Source organism: Protopterus annectens, chromosome 3.part0 (assembly GCF_019279795.1).
Source record: "Protopterus annectens isolate FY-2018-M chromosome 3.part0, PAN1.0, whole genome shotgun sequence".
NCBI lineage: Eukaryota > Metazoa > Chordata > Ceratodontiformes > Protopteridae > Protopterus > Protopterus annectens.
Genome location: NC_056731.1, coordinates 1,268,022,921 through 1,268,045,219, shown reverse-complemented (window position 1 = coordinate 1,268,045,219; position 22,299 = coordinate 1,268,022,921). Strand labels below are relative to the sequence as shown.

Sequence of the window (22,299 nt, the reverse complement as noted above, 5' to 3'; positions counted from 1 at the left end):
TCCAGGAAGGGGTATACTAGCATTGCCCATCCTCACTTGCCATTATTTGGTCACTCCACCCTACAAATGTCCCCAAACTCTGCTAGATTGCAAGGTCAGCTCATGTGCACAGCCCTTGGAGGTTACACAGTGCCTTCACTACTGTTGTGGAGTCAGGGTCATGTCTGGCACAATTCATGACCTGGACTGTGTTCAGATACAGCCATTCCTAGGGAGCTTTGGATGTATGCTTCAGTGCACTGTTGTGTTTCAGGATGACACCCCTCCCCATCCTCAACCTTATTGCAGATCCTTTACAACTATGGGCCACACAAGTGTTATTTTGAAGTGTTCCAAATTCAGAATGGCATGTTTACCAGCCTACATCTTGCTAATGAACAGTAAACCTAAAGGTGTACACTGGCACCAGCAAGGTAAAAATGGGGATGTTGGGCCTGAGGTGGAGTGAGGTGTTGCTTGTGCACCACATGTATCTTTATTAATACTGTCTGTAGATTTCAGCCTTGGTCTCAGTACACCATTACACATTGCAACACATGCCTTTGGGATACTTGATGTTATGCATATGCTACCTGTAGAAAGCTCTGGATGATGTTTCCTGTGGAACAACTCTTCCACATGATTACCCTAACCCATAGGCCACACATATGCAGATTCCAAGTGATTGTCGACACAGGTAGTACTTGCTAGGCATTCCTGCAAGTCCCTCAGCTTTACTGCATGTTTCTGGCCAGCCTCTGTGACCAGTTTGCAACATGTGTTGTCATCTGTCTTGGATGGGCATCTGTTTATTTTCTACATTAATGTTGTCCCATACTTCATACACCCATACATGACTGTCTGTACTGTTTGCCATGGTATATGCAATGGTGAGATAAGGCTACTTCCCCACTTCTGAGTGCTATCTTTCGGATATGGGATCCTTTCCATGGTTTGTAAGATGTGTGCAAGCCACGGCTGCCTCTGTTGCAGGTGCATGGACAAATGTCATGGGCATACATCTTGGACAGCAGATAGTCACTTGGTGTGACACTGATGCCCTGTACTTGATGGAAGGTGTGTACTCAAGAAGAGTGAATGCTGTCAGTACCCCACAAGCTGCATCTACAATATGTTATTTGGAGTGTGTGCACACATATGCTTCCAGTGGTTGTTAAGGTATGTATTCCCCATATTTGTTGTCCTAACATAGGATTCCATATTACACATTCATTGCTCATGTTAGGATCACATTACAGGTTGTAAAAGGTATGTAATGTGGTATTCTGATTTGCAGTTTAGATCAGGAACAGTTGCCATTGTAATAGTGGTGTATGCACTGTTGTAGCCACTGTATAATGGTAATCTTTCAGACATTTCTCTACTGTAGGCTATTTGTCCCACCATTATGCACTGACAGGTTCTTGGGTATACTGCAAGACTCTTACATACCCTTCAGATATGCCACCATACCATAGTGACCACTGAGATGTAGTGCAGTTAACTGCAACAATAAGTGAACATGTACACCATGCATTATGGGGTAGGTGTGTTAACTGTTTACATGGCAAATACCATGGTCATAACATGGCTGGTGTATAGGCAAACCTGAACAAAACAACTCCATACTCACCAGCTATAGGCTGCTGTCCCAGTTGTGTACCAGATGGACATACATAGTTATGTGAGAGATGTAATGTCAGTAGCCACACCTGTGGCATTGGTACAGGGTGGGAGCAGCATTTCAGTACATCAACAGTACAAACCCACAATACTAGAGATTATGCACGTCTGTTCATTACTACACTGCAGCAACAGACTATTTTAACTGACATATGCATGTAGATACTTTACAGATGACGATGGATAAGCAACAGTGGTCTACTAATATGCCCTGGGGCCTTACCTGGATGCTCCTCATCCATTGTGTGGGTGGCACCTACCTCCACAGTTCTATCTGCAAGTTACTGGCTTGGCTGGTGGGCGGGTGCCCCAAGGCTGGCGAGGGGCACTTCAGCATGTGTCAGTGGGGGATGGATGGCATGACCCTACCTATGGCTAGCTGGTCCCTCCTAATGGCAGGAGCACGCTGACGGGCGTGGTGGATCAGGTCGGTGGTCTGATGCCGCACCTGCTCATAACTGCGGTTATGCAGGCCAACATCATTCACCCTGTGGATGAGCCCATTCCACAGGGTGGTCCTCTCCTGCAAAACATGACCCCTGCACCCAAATAGGATGTCGTGATGGAGTACCACAAAATGGATTATTACATTGTTTTTTTCTGTTGTGAAACCAAGGAGGTGTTCCTGTGACTTTCTGCCCGGAAGACATAAACAGGGAAAAAAGTCAGAGGACCTTATACTGCAAGGATATATAAGTTCTTAATTGACATCTCACTCTCTTCCCCCCACCATATCTGCAACAATAATCTAAACACACAAATCAGTGGGTATGTTTACACCAAACCTACTGTTGGGACATATGTCCTATCATTCAACAAATATTGTGATGTGTTTCTATTAATGTTCCATGTTGAAACACTATCATTGGTGGCCTCTTGCTATCAGTGTAACCTGCCTGCCATTGTAATGGCCACTGTGGTTCCATATCTGCATGTGTTCTATTTGCTATGCAAGTGTTCCAAATCTGGTGTTTTGGGTTAATGGGAATATCTATACATGCTGTTATAACTAATCCTGGATTGTATTGACTATTAGTAACCCACATATGTTCTAAAACTGCAACACCAGAGCACGTTTGGGAAGGCCAGTTCCAGTGGACCCACCTCATCTGGCCATGGCACTGGGCCACAGCATGTCTGGGAATCACTCTGGGACCTCCTCATCCACTGGTCCTCAGGGAATGGGGCTCATCCTACTCCTGGGAGCTGGCGCGGACAGGATCCCGTCACCCAAATTCAGGTCCGGGGATTGGTGCATAGTGAGGTCTGAAGGGAGTTAGGAGATCTGCTATGCTAGCTTGAGGGCTGTGTGGTGCAATTAGATGGTCAGCCTGCCCCTCCTGCTCAACCCCCAGCACAGCCACCATCAGGACCATGAAGTTGCAGTGGTGACTGCCCATGGTTGGGGACCTCAGTCCCACTGTTTCCATTTAGGGTCTCATGGCCTTCCGATTTCCAAACACCCCTCCCTGTCCAAGGCGTTTACCCCCCACATGTCATATACCACCCCTGTATGCTGTCTTGTCCGTCTTCCAACCCAAACTACCTCCCCAAATATACCTACAATCCTTCCCCAACAACCCACTCTCAACTTAAAAAAAAGTGCAATCTGTTCCCAAAAAGAAATTTCGTCCCATACATAACTGTCCATTTTGCACTCGTGTCCACTGGACACATGTAATCTGGTCTAATTGGCTTCAAAACACATTATTGTTGCCCTCACCCCTCTCTCAGGGGGTTGAGTGACCAAATATACCTCCAAATTCAGTATATATGCACAGCTGTTGCTGTAGAAGAAATAGACAGTTATGGACCTTCCCTACACCTGTCCTGCACAGCTGCTTTCCCTTTTGTCTTTCCCTCTTTGTGCCCCCTTTTTCACCACTTTCCTATCACCCCTTTTTTCTTTTCTTTTAAAGAAATTAGTGTGGGGGGTAAGTGGGAGTAAGTGGGATTAAGCCTGTTTACATGACACTAAGCAATGCTACACAGATTAAGCACTTTTTCGGTAACTGTAAGCATATTTAACCGGCAGTTAGCTTTGCTTACCATCACGCAAACATGCTTAAAAGTGCCTTAATCACTCTGTATCCAGTCTCGAACCCACGACCCTGCACATCATAGCCACAGCAATTTACCACTAAGCCATCTGAGCTGTAGATATGTGTGCTGTTTTCTCCAACATATCATGCAGCACAGTCATTCAACAGTAGGGAAAATTTGTGTGTGTATGTATATACAAATATATATATATATATATATATATATATATATAGAGAGAGAGAGAGAGAGTGCATTCGGACATTGGATACACACTCTGAACCTCTCACTGCAAAATATCTGACCAAAGACACTGTAAATGGGGGTGAAGGGGCCCAAAATAGGGATCTCTTGTAATTATTGCCTCTATCCCTTCCTCCACAGCTGACCATGGCCAGATGAGGTGAGAGAGGTGGGTCCATTGGGACTGGCCTTCCCAAACATGCTCTGGTGTTGCAGTTTTAGAACATATATGGATTAGTAATAGCATAATCCAGGATTAGTTATAACAGCATGTATAGATATTCCCATTAACCCAAAACACTAGATTTGGAACAGTTACAGAGCAAACAGAGCACATGCATATATGGAACCACAGTGGACATTACAACAACATGCAGGTTACATTGATAGCAACAGGCCATCAATGATGGTATTTCAACATGGAACATTAATAGTAACACATTTCAATATTTATTGAACAATAGGACATAATGTCCCAACAGCAGGTTTGGTGTAAACGTACCCATTGATTTGTGTGTTTAGATTATTGTTGCAGATATGGCGGGGGAGAGAGAGATAGCAGTTAACTTGTATATTCTTGCAGTACTCACAGCTTTAATGATCATTGCTCTGCCAGTATTATTACAATACTATATGGCCTTGGTTTGGGCAGTGGTATGTTTGTACACAGTGTATACGTCAACTGTCTTATAGTTAAATTCTACTTGTCTTACCTGGTAGACCTGTGGAGGGAATGTTTGTTAACACTACCTGACTGTTTCTACACCTATTCCCAGACTCCTAGTTGTAATTATGCACATACCTCTCAGTCTCTTAATGCACAACATCTGGACAAAGCTTGACGACATGGGGGTACAAATAGGGACATATTTTGAATATTGCTCTTATAAACTTGGAGAGTTGCTAGAGTAACAGGATTTGTTTTAATATGCATTTTCTGAAGGATTTGAGGTCTGAAAATCAAATGTATGTCATTATTTAGTGACTACAATTCTGGGATCATCCCAGTGATTTGCCAGGGAGACAGAGTAACAGGCCTAAAATATGAGCCAATTATCTGGACATTGTGCAAAAATCTGTACAGTTGAGAGGCATGATTATGCATACAGCTTACTACTACCACTCACAGGATTCGAACCATGGCTGAGTGCGCTAAAAATACAACAATTTGAGTTTCATCAACGTGAGCTATTTAGAAACTGCTGTCTGTTCCTTCAGTGTTTTATGTCCAAGTTTCTCTTGTTTGTACACTCAGACCTTGTACTTACAACAGTCTTATACAGACATTCCTAGACATACTTTTTATGTACCACAGTGTGGGTAACAGTGGTTAACACAACATTACTTCAGAGACTGCAAAACTAAATGCCATACAATACCAGAGTAAACACAGCCAGTCCAGGATTTAGAACTTTATTGCCAGGCAATTACAGTTGTATTGAAATATGATTTATATGGGACTATTACTGTCATATTGTCTGGTTTATTCAGTACAACCCATACATAAGTTTTTATACTGCCAAGTGACTTTCTACTACTTTATATGTATTTGGTATGACTACTACAAGAAGGATTGTTACTCACCAGACTTGCGACACAGCCTTTGCAACCTGCTAGCATGGGCTTCTTGATTCACAGCCCGCTCAGCTGCAGCTGTAAAGGGAATAGAGAAATATTTAGGCATACATATCAATCGCATATACAGGCTGGACTTTAGTAAACAGTTATTGATATGAATACTTACACAGTGCTGGGACATCACCCCTCTGCCTTGCTTCTTGGACCCACTGGTCCAAGACCTCCCTCTTTCTCCGCTTCAAGTCGGCATAGTGGTGCCGGACCTGCTCACCAGTCTGAGGAATACCAGTGGCACTGGTGAGATCACAGGCAAGATGGTACCAGGCTTCCACTTTATATTGGGAGCCCCGGTACTGGCCCTGCAGCAGTCTCTCATCATGGTTCTTTACCAGGAGTCCTACCATGACCTTGGACTCCTGTATGCCCCAGTGCTGCGCCCAAAAGTGCATGTCCTCACCAACTCCTGCCATACTGCCTACAGTGGGAAGCTGCAATGAGTTATGAACTATATTCCCGCCTGCTAAGTTTAAATATGGCTGATTTCCCACCCTTTTTGCCATAATTGTACGGTTTTGAATATGCTGAGCTAAGTTAAGCTATGGGAAAACCTGCTTAGCTAAGGTTGGCAGTGCTTAAAGGAGCAGGTTCAGCATTGCTTACCAATGGGCAAATCCTCTTAGCTGGGCTACTCATTGCTTAGCAGTCATGTTTACACAATGCTTACACCTGGTAATCAGAGCTGTGTAATGCTTAGCATTGCTTATTATTTTATTTTATACACTGTCTGCTTTATGGGATTCATTCATCATTCATTACATATTCAAAATCTGTTTACTGTCCCTGAAATCCCCCCAAAAGGCTTTCATTAAATTAATTCATGTGTGACTATGCTGTATAGGGCACTTGTGTTTATATGGGGGTTTCACAACTTTATTACACTGACACCTCACATCTGGACCTACTACAGTACTCTTGTTAACAAATATTATGTTATTTTGTAGCTAATTATAAAAAAATGTTTATGTACTGCTTTCACATGTAAAATGCAAATTGGTTACAGTGGGGATAAAACCAGGAATGAGTGCTTGCAAAGCATGCATTCTAACCACTACACTATTGCAGCACTGCTTAAGTTGGATGTCTCTTGCTATTTAATGTCTTGTGCTGTTTAAGCTGGACTAAGTGTAGCTAAGCAATGGGCACACCCATGCAGCTATGCTTAAACTTTATCGGATTTATAAAAAAAAAAAATGATTTGTTCTGTTTTTTTCTTTGTACCCTTCAGAATATCCCTGCTAATGCTAAACCTGTTATTCTATCAACTTTCTGCTTTGTGGGACGACTGCCCCTTATGGCTTTGTCCAGATTACTTGCTCTAATGGGTTGGGAGGTGTGGCTATATGCTTATGCTAAACCTGTTATTCTATCAGCTTTATAGCTTGGTAGGGATGGTTGTCCCTTATGGCTTTATCCAGATTTCTTACCGTGATGAGCTGGGGGTGTTATGAGTGTTCTCGCTCATTTGTAATTGCTGAATGGCAATTCTGGAGTGCAGGGGGCATATGTATTGTGAGAGCTCTGCTCTCAGATACACCCCTGCACTCACACACACAAGTGTGTCCGTTTTACAGCACGGCAGCGCACCTTCATAAATATGCATGGTGTGCTGCACAGGAACGGTCCCTGCCATGCATTGTGGAATCCTGGGGACTGTGTCAGTCTGCTTAAAAATAAGGTGGCTGTCAGTAAACATGAGTCAATTGCTGCATTGTCCCAGGATGTCCATATCCACCAGCTTGGCTACAGAGACATTAGGAAAACGCACTTTCAAGGATGAGGAGCTTCTTTTTTGTGATCTATGAGGAGCAGTGCAAGAAGTATTTGCAATTAACTAAATTTGGAGTTGCTGGGCTGGGAGGATAGGTCTAGGATTTATCTAAAACACTCCTGGGGTGAGGCTTCTCATCAAGCAAACTAGTTGCTCTACACTCATCTAGATACTTGTATAGCAATTTATTTATTTAATAAGTTTAATAGGAAGTAGATGATGTTTTATAAGGAAAATTACAACTCTAGGTGCCTATGTCTGTACAGGGCACTGTAAACCACTGCTGCACAGCTCATCACAGGTTATAGGAGATAAACTAGACAGGAATCAAATTTGTAAGGAGTAAAGTTCAGTATACATGTATATAAGGCTCAGATCCTGCAGCAATTCACCATTCTGTCACTATTGAGAGTGATACTATACGTCTAAGGTCCCCAGACTTAGTAACCTGTAATAAATGAGGCTCAGATCCTGCAGCAATTCACCATTCTATCACTATTGAGAGTGATACTATACATCTAAGGTCCCCAGACTTAGTAACCTGTAATAAATGAGGCTCAGATCCTGTAGCTATTCACAATTCTCTCACTGTTGAGTGATAACTACAAGTCCAAGGTCCCCAGACCAAGTAAAATGCTAACAGTAAAAATGTAGTAGAGATATGGCTCAGATCCTACAGCAGCTCACATTTCTCCCACTGTTGAGTGATACTATAAAGACTATGCTTCCCAGATCATGTTAAACTTCTAAGAGTCCACGTACAAGAAGAGTGTTCTTTTGAATGAAAGTCTGCTCCCCTCTAGTCATCAGCAAGTTGAATGCGCCCTCTTATTTGAAGACTTTCTATTGTAGAGCCGTGAGAAGTGGTAACAGAGAACAAATATTCAAGTTTTGGAAATGTATGTCTTTCTTTTACTGTGGAAGTCAAATCTGTATGTCTACAGCAGTAGTGCACAACCTTTTTGTGGGGAGGGACACTACATGAATTCTTAATGCATCTGCAGGCCACCTCAAAACATAGTAAGTCATTACGAGTTAACAATAGGTACAGGTGACAAGCATTTTTACTTAAGACAGCAGTCATGAAATTGCCTGTTTTCTACATTAACTTTGAGTTTAACTTTATTCTGGCTTGCAGCCATGACTTATTACAAACTCTTGCAGAAAGTTACCACTGTTTACCAACTACAAGGTATAAACAACAAAGAATAGCTACTTCTGCAGCTAAAATTAGAGGTGTGCACAACTGCAGTCAATTAGGTAAATAAGCACATGCTGGAAAGTTTGTGTGACTGGAGTAAGGCATAGCATTTTTTCACTTTTTTGTAAAAATTTTTAGTTACTCTCTGGGGGCCGTATGGTGTTGTGTCAAGGGCCAGATTTGGTCTTGGAGCCAGACATTGTGCACTACTGGTTTACAGGATGCGTTCAGTACATGCTTGAAAGGTCTACACCTGACTTCTCCAATGTAAGTTGGAGTGTGTGAAAAATGTTATTTTGCCTTTGGACTGTTCATAATATGTGAGAAATTGTTAAATTCAACTCCCAAGTTCGTAAAGACCAAGTGGGAAAGGTATAAAATGAAATTCAGAAAAAAAACTCAGTTTCTACTTAAATTGAAGGCGTATGCATGCAATTTAATATTTGCTGTGTTTTACAGCAAACTCATTGTTGAAGCACTTAGAGTTAATATAGCAATAACCCACGCCTGGGTGTGGGTAATGCTAAATTTACCCACGGTTGGCGTGGTTTGGTCCCGAGGCCCGAGGGACAAAAAGCCAACCGTGGTAAATTTAGCATTACCACACCAGAAGTGGGTTATTGCTATTATGACATTATTTAAGAAAAGAAACTATTCCTTTTCTTAAATAATGGCGTAGTATAATGCCTGTTTACTGCCCTTCCGCAGATGCCTGGCATCCGCGGCAGTTCTGATGTACTGCACGCCTGCGCGTACATTAGAGTTGGCAAGCAACGGAGAAAGCAAGATCTCCGTTGCTTTTTATGTCTCGCTATGTTAAATGAGTTTAACATGGCGAGACAGTTTTAAAATAAGCAACGGACATCTCTGTTGCTTATTTTAAAACTGTCTCGCTATGTTAAACTCATTTAACATATGACATAAAAGCAACGGAGATCTTGCTTTCTCCGTTGCTTTTAAACACTGTCTCGCTATGTTAAATGGGTTTAACATGGCGAGACAGCTTTAAAATAAGCAACGGAGATCTCCGTTGCTTATTTTAAAGCTGTCTCTATGTTAAACCCATTTAACATAGCGAGAAGTAGAGTTACTAATGGAAAAGTCCGGGCGACCGGACCTTTTTCCATTAGTATAACTCGATTTACAACGGGCACGCTGGCCAATCAGCGTGCACGTTTTGGGGGGATCATGGTATAATTTAAAATATTGCCCAAGTCAGCTGTGATGCTGTAACCATTCAGTTGTGCATTTGAGCAGCCCATATTTATAGGCAATGTGCTTGTATAGTTATTCAGATATACACATGTGTAGGATAATAGAAGCACTGAGCCTTTTTGCCACATTTTTCCTAAAAAACAGCATATAATGAAGTGACCACCAGTCACTGGAGAGAGTTACAATATCTGTGTTAATGGTAGTGGTGGGTTACATGGATGCTGTTTACAGATATGCAGCAACAGAATAGTAACAGAACCCCTGCAGAGGAGATGCGAGAGCTGGCAGGCTGAGACAATCAACTGTATTATCATGTCAAAACATATGATGATGTGATTAAAGGTACAGTTAATCTCTTAATCTGTGTATTTGTTTATGTTGTGTATCCTGGTGGTGCTTTAAGGTCTTGGAGATTATACTACAGATGGGCCCTGACAGTTGTTGCTACAATAATAGTGTATTGCTGTAGGTTACTCTGATAATAGTAGCAGAGAGAACCTGAATGAAGGCGGTCTCCTTATGCCTTGTAAATTTCTCTGGTTTTTACATTTTGTGAATTCAAAGCCAGTTAAACATGAACATTCTCTAAGTGATGTTATTTATTTCTAGGATGATGACAAATATGTCCTGACCAGTGACACTAAAGCTCAGCTAAAGTTTTTTGAGCAGCTTGATCATGTTGAGAAGCAACGAAGAGAAGAGGAAGAAAAGGAAATGTTGCTGAGAGCAGCCAAAGTAAGGAACAAATCGAACATTGAGGGAATGTGGTAAAAAGGATGTGGTCTTATCTACATGTTGAATCTGTAAAGTCACTAAAATTGTATTACTGAAAAGTGCTTTCTTTCTGACAGTTGAAATACATGAATCTTTATTTAAAAAGTCAGCATTCAGTTGTTTTAATTACATTTCTTGTCTCTATGAATGAAAAGTGACTCACACAGCTGAAATTTGTGTAGTGTGAGATTTACTGCATCTGTGACTGTTGTTTTCAGTTCCCCTCTCATATATCTCAACTGTATAGGTTCCCACCGAATGTCCACATGTTTACCTCATATGTTTGGTCCATTTTTCATAAAATTTACGTTTTCTAGCAAATCATTAAAAATTGAAGTCAGAAAATAATGTCAGATATTTGAGTTTCAGACTTCATACCCTTCAGAAAAAAATTATGCTAATTCAAAACCTGTCATTCTTTCAACTTTCTAAGTATGTAAGAGTGATATATAAAAATACTATTGGGCATTTATCCCCCCCATTATTTATGACCTTCTCCAGATTTCTTGCTCTAAGAGGTTGAGAGAAGTATGACATCTCTCTGGTTAGAATACTTTGGATTCTTTACTTTGGCTGTATAAGCCTGATTTGCTGTTTCTGGATGTGAGTTGTAGACTATTGTCACAGTTAATTATACTATTTATGTGATAACAGTGGAAATGCTTAGTGTGAATCCCTTACCTAAAAATGGCAAAGTAAAAGAATCAGGCAGTGAGCTGTAGATATTCTTTAGCTGTAGCCATAAAAGGGAAGGCGTTGTTTTGCTTTGGCATTAGTTGCAATCTGAAGGTGTTAAGGAATATGTACATGGTACTGCACTAACATGTCTGTCCTGTATATGTACTGGCTTACACTTCATGTACTTATAACTGTTAATATGACTCTGAAAATAAAAATGAGATAGACTTGTAATTATTTTTCTGAATCTCTTCTTAGCTTTGCTATTTTCCTACTGCTCATCTTCATTATCTTAGTAATACCTGCTCTGAAAACCAGTCTTTATAATCTGCAGTCCTGCTAAATGCTTGCCTTTTGTGCAGTTATTTAACATAAAAGTGCCTTCTCTCTAACTGCACCATTGACTTCTAGGACAACCAGGCTGCTGTGGAGATGGTGCTGGAGGCATACCTCTTAGAGCAAGAAATATGGGCTGAGCCTTATATAAAAGTGAGCAAAGCCCCACTTTTTTAAATATTGCTCTTACAAACTTAGAAAGTTAATATAATAACAGGTGTTGCATTTTCATGAATTTTCTGAAGGATATAAAGTCTGAAACTCAAATGTCTGTCATTATTTTCTAACTTCAGTCTTTAATGATTTGCCACTAATTTGGCATAAAACCACAATTTTATAGAAAAAAACGACCAAAAATCTGTACATTTTGTGAGAATCTGTACAGTTCAGAGGTATGCCTGGAGGGCAGAACTTGTAGAGCCCACTGTCAGCAGTGAATAAGCACCATGAACAGGAAGTCCCATCTACTCAGCCACTCTCCTAATTTGTTGCCATTGCTTGCCCCGGTTATTGACATTGCTGTGATTTCAGTACCTCATTAACTGCAGTTTCAAATGTAACCTTTACAGATCTCCCGTCTATGTACTGTCTTAATTATAAAATACCCAGTATGCAGCCATGTCCACAAATTCGATGGTCAGTATACATCCATTCAGAAAATAATTTAATGGATGAGCCCCTTCCTCACTTCTGCCCTGCTGATCTTCTAACATCTGGTCTTGTTCTTGAACTTGGGACATCAGCATGGCACGCAGTATCAGTACTAAGCCACATATGTCTTGCTTATTATTCCTTCACTGCAGTTCAAAGAAAATCCAGGGCTAATAAATTAAAGTAACAATAACCAAATTAAATCTTGTTGTGTTTCCATGTTAGGGCTGGAAACCCTTTTCAAATCAGCAGGTGTTTATTAGTCATCGCTTAACAGAAAGTGTTCAATGTTTAGATCATTGTCGCATTAGCGTAAGATATTTGGGCCCCACCCCAGTCATCCAGCTTTCAAAGTTTAAGGGTGCTTTCCACACATACTGTCTTGAGTAAGGGGGGAGCTCCAATGTAAAGGCAGCTAGAGTGACAAACAGAGGGGTTTTTTTTGTTATCAAAGAGCACTCCTTTGGGAGACCCTACAGAACTGTCAGTCTAGTGATCTTTAAGTCTGAGCAGATGCAATCCCCTGTTGGGGGAAGGCCTTCCACAACATTCATTTTTCTGAGGAAAACTGATGCTTTTATGAGTAAAGTGTTGCGTTTTCTAGGAAACTGTATTTTATGTGACTGTCATTGCATTTCTAAGGGAGTTTGTGTGTAAATGCTCATGTGAACTTTTTGTGTAATGTTTTTTCTTTTTTAGAATTATATTTTTTGACAGAATTTTCTTACAGTTTTTGTAGGTTTCTGTATTTGATGCAGCATAATGTGCTTCCAGGGGGACTGTCACTTGTTTACTTAGGTTCATAGGTAAGTACTAAGCTAGCTGCACTTGCAGGCCATTTTAAGCCTAGACAATTTCCCTCAAAGGTGAGAAACAAACCCTGTACCTTACCTCAGTACCACTTGATGTCCTGACTGAAGTCACTGTTGCAGTATTCCTAATCAACGGAGTTCCAGCCAGCGTACCAAAGCTTTACCTTCCCAGGATTGTACATTTGATGTGTGACCTGAGCTTGTAACTGTAGGGGATATATTGGTGGACATGCAAGAGTAATTCTTCAAACTATCTCACTGCCACCCAGAATGCAAGTTGTGTATCTGTCAGACTGATTTTCGTTTGGTTGTTGGTATCATTGCTTCGGGTTAATAGATAAGTGCACATTTATGGAAAATTTCTTTATACTTTTCCAAAGTGTTTTGAATACCAGTATTAGATATCCACTAGGAGGGGTTGAGTGCAAGTGTGATAGGCAAATCCTGTAAAAAGGCTTGCATACCCAGTGTCTTTTCTGTTTAGAAGTGGAACAAGACTACAAGACCTGTTCCATTTGCCACTCGTTTGTACCCAAGATGATGCAATCCCAGTTGTCCTCGCTCAATACTTTTCTGGAGACTCCATATCGGAAGTGCTTGTCCCACTCTAAGATGGTGGATCCTGCATCCCCAGACATACCTCTACCACTTAAGAAAAAAGCTAAAAAGACCTAGACAGGACACTCAATCAGTTCTTTCCAATTCTAATGTACCTGCAGTGCTTTCAGAACCTGCCGATCATCTGATTCCATCTCAAATGTCCTCTAACAAGACCCAGCTGGAGGCCGGTCTGGCAGTGGAGGATCTTACGACTGAGGAATCCACAGAAAAAGCTGAACCACAAATCATCATCTCAGAGTGTCCAGAGGGTATTCCACATATACTGCTTAGGAAAGGGATACCAAGTAAACTTATTAAGGTATATCAGCGATCTGAACCACCACTCTGGTTTTGGCAATGTCCCACCAAAAAAGAAGTGCCAAAAAGCTACGCATATAACTTATCCTCCTTATCTCCTCTTCCTCCTACTACTCCTTAGGAGAAGGAATGATTAGACTTCTCAAGGATTGCTCAAGGCCATTTTGGTCCTGAAGCCTCCATCATTTTCTTCCCAACCTCCTCCCCTGTCTGTTCAAAAGGTTCTTGCGGATTCATCTTCCTCTTTAAATGAGGCTTCTAATTCTGATCATTCCCTAGCCTGTTCCTCTTAGATCCACTCTCCTGAGCAAGTATCTTCTAATGATGAAGATACCCTTGTACATGACTTTCCTGTGGAAGAAGTTTCTTTTGGACAGACACTGTTAAACATGATGAAGCCTTCTGAGTCGGAGTCTAGGCAGATTACAGAAGTATAGAAAAGCTACTACAGTCTCTTGGAAATGGGCACCCCAGCACCTTCCTTACTTCCTCCTGTTTTGAGGCTTTAATAGATGCCTTTCAGTCCACCTCTGCTGCCCCTTGCTTGCAGCCTCTTGCCCTCAGAGGCCAGGCAGATTTTATAAAGTCAAAGCCACCAGCCAGTAAACCAAAAAAAAGATTTATTTCTGTTGGTCTCACTCTGACGTCTCAGCTACACAAACCTTCAAGGAGGCCTTCTTGAAGGCTTGTGTAGCCAATACGTCAGAGTGAGAACAGCAGAAATAAATCTTTTTTTTGGTGTACTGGCTGGTGCTTTTGTCTTCATCTATCGTTCCTTGTGGTTCTGTGATGCAGATTTGATAAAGTCCCTGTTGATCTTAAGCTCTTGTTTAAAAATACTGTGGTGGATCCCTCTGCAGCCTTTTTCTTTTGGTAAACCTTCTAAGCTCCTTCCTAGTGGCAATGCCCTCCCTTTAGACACCATTAGCAGAGCTGTGGATAGGTGGGATAAAAACGTTTATACCTCCTCTACTTTGGCAATCAGGGCTCTCGGTTACTAAACTCCAAATAACCAAGTAATGGATAGCCCTCCTCAATTCCTTAAACTATGTAGTGGTGGATTCACAAGGGACTGCTTCTAAATAGCAAATGCTGTCCTTAATTAATCAAGCTACACAAGAAGCCAGACAAGCATTAAATGTAGAGGCCTCATCCAGAGCAGCTGCTACCAGTTCTGCCATCCGCAGGCATGCATGGTTGCACAATTAAACCATACCTGAAGACTTTAAAGCAAAAATGTTAGATCCCCCCTTAGACAATAAACTCTTGTTTGGCCTTCAAGCAGCTAATCTTTTCAAAACCCTGCAGCAACATGGAAAAACCATGAAGGACTGCAGACAGCTTCTATTAACCTCTGTACCTAGGTACCAGAGGAATTATCCAACCAAACCCAACTCTTTTATAAGAAGATGTCTTGGACCAAGCCAGAAAGACAGGAAGGCCCCCAGAAAGAGATTCTCAGATAAACCACAAAGATATTCTTTTTCTGGAAGGTCTCCCTTTGGAGACAAATCTCTGTGGCTATTTACAATGTCCCCCACCACCCCAGACCTGCCACTTTCAGAAAGGCTGACCCATTCAATCTCCACTTGGGAAAAGATTACCACAGACTAATGGGTGTTTTCTATTATAAAAAAAGCCATGTCATGTCTTGGATGAAAATCCCTCCTCTAAATGGCATGCCTGCCCCTTCCCACTCCCAGATCCATCTGCTTCCATACATCCTATGGGAATTACAGGCACAATAGAACCAGTGCCCAAGGAATTTGTGGGAAAGGGCTTTTACTCTAGAATCTTTCTAGTGCCAAGAAAAAGTGCAGTGGTAGTGTTGTCACCTCATAGCAAGAGGGTTCGATTTTCGGCTGGTGTGCCTTCGGTGTGGATTCTGCATGTCCTCTTTGCATTCGTGTGGGTTTTCTCCAGGTGCTCCAGTTTCCTCCCATGTTACAAAGACATGCATCTGGAGCATTTCTCCCCGAGCCTCCACTGAAAATTGGCTTTGTTCCAAGTCAGACTTTCCTGATTAACAAATGTTAAAGTAAGTAAGAAAGAAAGGCAATGGAGACCCATACTGGATCTCTGTCTTTACTAAACACTGTTCTAAAAGTACCAGCCTTCTAAATGCTCTTTCTGCACACTCTATAACATTTCATTCCATCTCGGGCCTTTCTAGTATCTCTAGATCTAAAAGATGCCTACCTCCCCATACCAGTTCACCTCCCCATCTTGGGGATTCCTCAGTTTTTTACTGGGTTGTCTCACTTTCAGTTTATTGCTTTGCCTTTTGGGGTTTCCACAGCCCCAAGAGTTTACCCAAAGTGTCTGACACCAGTGAATGCCTTCTGTGAAACCGAGGGAATCCTGCTTAGAAGACTTTTTAATCCAAGCCTTGTCACACACACTACTGCAACACATCCAGTTCTTCCTCAGCCTCCTCTCACATTTGGGGTTCATAATCAACTACAAGTCCTCCTTGCAGCCTTCTCAGGACTTAGTATTTCTGTGCTGAAGACTGGACACCAAAAGGATGTAGGCCTGTTTGCCTCAGAAAAAAAGTTCAGAGCCTTTAAGATTACTTTCACAACCTCACCCCCTCGACCAGGGAGATACTAAGTGCCCTAGAATTCAAGGGAGCAGCTATCCCAATGCTCTCTCTAGCTAGACTGCATATGAAGAAAATTCAGTAGTACCTGCAAACAGTTTGGTCCCAGCACTCTCACCCTCTAGACACAGTAATTTCTCTATTACCTTGTCCAGGAGAGAATTTTTGTGGTGAAAGTGAAATGCAACCCAGGACTTCACTTCAGTAACCTCCCCATCCCAATTCATGAAATATACATAGATTCCTCAGATAAGGCATGGAGGGCATGTAGAGGGCAGATGTCAGTCAAAACCACTAAAAAAATGTAACAAGAAGTAGATGATGGCCATCATCCAAACTCTTCAAGTCTTTTCCCTTATCTGGGAGACCAGCTCCCCTACAAGTGTTCACAGACAACACCACATGTGGTACACAAAACAAGCAAGGAGGAACCAGGTTTACCAACTGTGCAGATTGACACAGACCTCCTGGGACATTGCCACCTAGAATAGCATGTCACTAGTAGCCATATACATCCCATGTCAGGACAATGTGTTGGCAGACGCATTAAGCAGGACTTTGCAGGATCTTCATGAATGGACTCTCAAAGACAGGTTTTCCTAGGCATCCTTCACTGTTTGGGGACACCTCAGATAGGCCTGTTTGCATCAGAGACCAGCAAACAGCTTCTGCTCTTTTGCACCAGTGTCCCTTTTTCCTCATCCTGGAGGACAGATGCTTTCATCTTTCGGTGGTCCAGGAAATTCCTGTATGCCTTCCCTCCACTACCTCTTATCTCAAAGGTTCTTCTTAAGGCCCAAAAAGAAAAGGCAAAAATATTGCTAGTGATCCCCTTTTGGTCAAGAAAACACTGTTTTTCATCTAACCAGGGGCAATTGCTACAAACTTCCACTAAACGTGGATCTCATCACACAGCAGAAAAGGTCACTACTGTACCACAACCTGTCACCCTAAACCTAACCATGTGAATGATAGGGTTCTAATTCTTTATAGACACCACTTTTTTGAGGATGTAATTAGGGTTCCCCAAGAAGCCAGGACACTCAAAACTCAAAAATCATACATTGCCAAATGGAAGAGGTTTTCCTTTTGGTGCTACAGGAATGGACAGGATCCCACTAAATCAGGGGTGCAAGTCTAGCCTAGTTTTCATCAAAGCCCACCTGTCAGCCATCTCTACTTGCTTACCCCTCAGTCCTCCACTTATAGCCAGACCTGAGGTCAGGTTATCACTTAAAGGGATGCTGCATCTTAGGCAACGAAGGAAGCCCATAACTCCTCCTTGTAACCTCAGCTTCATGCTGGTAAAGCATATTTTATTTCCCTTTGTACCAGCAGCCTCAGTAAATCTCGAATTCTGCACCTGGAAAACTTTTCTGCTTCTGACTCTCACTTCAGCTAGGAGAGTTTCAGAGCTTTAGGCTCTTATGGCCATTCCGCCCTTCCTTATTTATCACAAGGACAGGGTGACCCTGAGAGCTAACCCTTCATTCATGGCTAAAGTAGTGAATGAGCTGTCACTCAACTGGGCCATACATCTCCCTATTCTCTTTCCCAATCCACAGAACCAGGGGAAAGGCTCCTACCCACTCTGTACATTCACAGACTGTTAAGATTCTGCTTAGACAAAACCAAATCCATTTGAATATCTGAACAACTGTTTGCCTCCTTCATGGGCTCAAAATTGGGCCAACCAATATCTAAGCAAACAACTGCAAGCTGGATCTACTAGGCCATCTCTTTTTTATTATTCTCTACATGGCAAGTCTTTGCCCTCATACCCTTAAGCTCATTTTACCAGGGCAGTAGCATCCTTTGGGGCCTTATACAAAGGGGAGTATGCCAGGGCCATACTGCAAGCTGTCACCTTGCCTTCTATACACAGCTTCACTAAACACTACAGAGCTGATGCCTTCTCAAGGTCCAGAGTTACCTTTACTAAGTCAGTCCTTTTTGGCATCTTGGACAGTTCTACAGCTTACTAACCGACCACCCTTACATTCCCTTCAGCTCTGGGAATCACCCTTTGATTAGGAATTCTGCTTCAGTGATTTCAGTCAGGATGTAGTATAGTTGTGTGAGAACTTACCATAACAGTAGATGTCCTGCTGATCAGTATTGCAACTGTTACAACTGTACTGTCTTTACTTTGCCTTTTACTAACTCATCCAGGCTCCACTATCTGCCTTTGAGGTCTCATTTTTGGGTAATCTTTGGAGAAACTACTGGTCACTGTGGTATTTCCTTCCTCTGTTTACAAAAAGAAAGATTATGGGGAGTCTTTGGATGTCAAGTTGACCCTGTTTGCACCTCAGCTGCTGGTGGGTGACTCTGCTGTGGTCACTCTCGGTTCCTCAGACCTCTCATCTTTTCCCTTGGTCTCCTTGCTGTTTCACCTACAGGCAACAAGGACTTGGGTGTAGCCACATCTTCTGTAGCTGTAGAGATGCCCTTGGAGGGCAAAGGAGAACTACTCTTTTTTTAGCTCAGAGAAGGGGTAGGTGAGGGTTCTTCACTCAGCTGGGATAGGGAATATGAATCTGGGATGAGTATGACTATTACTAATCAGTCTCTTTCTAGGGACTTTTCCAGGATGAAAACCACACAAAGCTACAGCGACTGGACTGCAAAATGAAATTTTAATGCTTCTGGTACCTTGGCTAATGCCTTCTGGGAATACTTTGCATTAACAAAGCAGTCAGTTTTATACAAATGCAATAAATTAGTGAGTAAACAATTAACACACAATCAATCAAAACCAATTTCAAGTGTTTCAAATGATTCCCTACCAACAAACCACTTAAAACGACAGTGCATATCACGTAAAGTGAATATCAAATAAATTCATACAACGCAATTCAGAATTATTGTATATTAAAATTAACCCCCCAATTCATACCATGGGGGTATGCTGTTCTATAATTTATAATAAACTTGTTTTTTAACTGCATTACTTTCTGTAAAAATTGTTATTACTTTGAATCACATTGTGGTCTGGCTAACACACTGAAGAAAAAGCTGTCACAGCTGTCGCACACAGGTATGAGATGCAGTTTCTTGACACCGAGTTATATGTGGGTGCCAATGGTAAAGTGCAGTTTAAACCATTTCATAAGGGCACCCCTGTGAATAATTTTTTGCATGCTAGCAGTTCACATCCACCACATTTGATCAAGTTATTGCCATATGGGAAGTTTAAATGCATTTTTAATACACTTCTGAAAAATCCCAGTTGATGGAGTTTTGTAAAATTAGAGATAAGTTGACAAGTAGGGGATATCTTTTAAACTACATATATGAAGTTGAGGCTAAGGTTAAAGGAGTGAAAGGTTGTTTTGGTGTAGACCCCTCTAGTACAATAGATAAGAGGGATGCCAGGGTTACATATGGTAAGTTTAGTAGGCATCCTGTAGAATATGGAGATGCCTTATATTTTGTTAGTAGGTTTTCTCCCTTTTCTGTCATTTTTAGGGATTTAGTTATTAATCTATGGCCTATCATCAGTGAAGATGAGATCCTGTCTAGACATTTTCCTGATAAAGTAATTTTATGCTACAGGAGATTTTTCAATCTGAAGGAGGAGTTAAATTTATGAAAGGGGAGAAAGGCGAATGGTGAGGTGGGGTCTTTTCCTTGTGCTAGGTGCAGGGTTTGTAGTAGAATTAAAATTTTAAATGGAACATGAATTAATGGAAAAAAGTATAGGGCAGATGACCATTTTGACTGTGGATTTTATGGGGTAGTGTATATTCTAGGTTGTGGTTGTTCTCCCCTAAATGGTACGTGGGACAGACTAAAAGGAGGGTGAAGATGAGAGTTTTGGAACATCTTGGAGATATAAGGAATGAAAGACTAGATAGCCCAGTTGCACAGCATTTTCATTCTCTGCACAATGGTCTGGCTAACAGCTTTTTCTTCAGTGTGCTAGCCAGACCACAATGGGATTCAGTAAGTAATATTTTTTACAGAAATTAATGCAGTTAGAAACCAGGTTTATTATAAATTATAGAACAGCATCTCCCCATGGTATGAATTTGGAGGTTAATTTTAATGTATAATAATTCTAAATTGCATTGTGTAAATTTGTTTGATATTCACTTTGTGATATTCATTGTCTTTTATGTGGTCTGTTGGTAAGGAATCATTTGGAACACTTGAAATTGGTTTTAATTGATTGTGTGTTGTTTACTCACTAATTTATTGCGTTTGTATAAAACCAACTGCTTTGTTAATGCAAAGTATTCCCTGAAGGCATTAGCCGAGGTACCAAAAGCATTAATATTATGTTTTGCAGTCTAACCGCTGTAGCTTTGTGAGATTTTCATCTGGTTTCACTTTTCCAGGATGAGTAAACATTGTGAGACCATCTTGCCTACTCCTGTTTCAATTTTTATTTCTGTGGACAGAGACGATCTGCTGGAATTTGCTAAGGAGTTCATTTTTGCTTTTCCTTGACTACCAGTCATTCAGGCAAGAAAAGGAAGAGAGTTCCCTCTCTTTTTGGCTTTTATTTTCAATCAGAAGATGAGACACTGCAAGGAGATGGTTGACTTTAGGAATTTCTTTGCAATCTGCATATTGTGACTCTGATAAAAGTATGGTTTTGGATTTCTCTTGAAGAACTGCCTCTTTTCTGAGACTTTATCTAAGATGAACAAGGTTTTTCAGTTTGAGCAGAATGTATTATGATTTGTTACAGTTGGAGATGTCTAAATCTGCAGCAGTTCCTCCTGTTTTGCCTGTTTAGAGACTAGACTGAATTCATGAAGGTACGGTGTACATCACTGTGTACATGTAGTGGTACTTTTCACTGATGAAGCAAACATCCTTGCATGGTACTGCATGGTTGTCTAATACAAATACGTGCAGCTAAGCAAAGGGTTGGCACTGCAGCTGTGCTGAATGTTAGTGAGAAATTCCAAGGAGAGGTGTATGCTAATTAGTCATGTGCTTTCTCCCCAGAACTACCTCCAGGAAAGCAAATGCACAGCGATACCCACCATGTTGCAGTACTGAACATGGCCATAAAGCCATGTTCAACCACCCAACATGAATACGTTGCGGAGAAGCACTAGACACTAAGGATTACTCTTTAAAGTCCTAAAATGGCATCAGTGGTATTAAAAGGAATGGGGTTTGGGGAATGCACTAGACACCAGGGATTCATCTTTAAAGTTCTGTAATGGCACTGACATCACAAAGGAGATTAATGGTGTGGGGAACACTGGACACTAGGGATAAAGTGAAGTGCCATAACTGCAACAAAAACATAATGGATTTGGGAGTGGGGTGAACCACTGGACCCTAGGGATTACTCACAGTGTAAAGTACAGCATTGGCACCAATGGCAGTAATGGGATTGAAGGATGAAGAGGTACTAGAACACCAGGGCCTAATAGATACATACTGTATTGGTCCTCTGCCTGTTATGTGGGTGGGGGAGCCATGGAGGGCAGGTACAATGACTGTTGTTTGTGTACTGGTCAGTAGTAACTGTGATTCAAGAGACATGGAAATTAGCTGATAATGAGGTCTTACCTCATTGTGTTAACATGTTTCTGAATTACAAGTAGGTAGTTCACAGAAAAATGGAGTTTTTCGCTCATGCTAAGCACTTTCATGAATTCACTGGACTGTTTTTCTCACAATTTCTAGTTTGCATGATAGTCAGCCTCCTGCTCCATGAATGCTGACTGGTTATATAGGTTACCTCAGACACTTAAGCATTTGTTTTCCAGTCCTGAAGCAGGTCCAGCAGTGA

The 22,299-nt window shown here is 41.5% G+C and overlaps 1 protein-coding gene across 1 annotated transcript in view; it reads left to right on the top strand.

The window, feature by feature from the left end:
- Positions 1 to 22,299, top strand: part of LOC122797055 (transcription initiation factor TFIID subunit 4B-like) — a 1,206,007-nt gene that overhangs the window by 1,042,550 nt on the left and 141,158 nt on the right. The window contains exon 14 of the mRNA XM_044065831.1: positions 10,377 to 10,502. Within this exon, the coding sequence (XP_043921766.1) occupies positions 10,377 to 10,502 (126 nt within the window). The remainder of the gene's footprint in view (positions 1 to 10,376; positions 10,503 to 22,299) is intronic.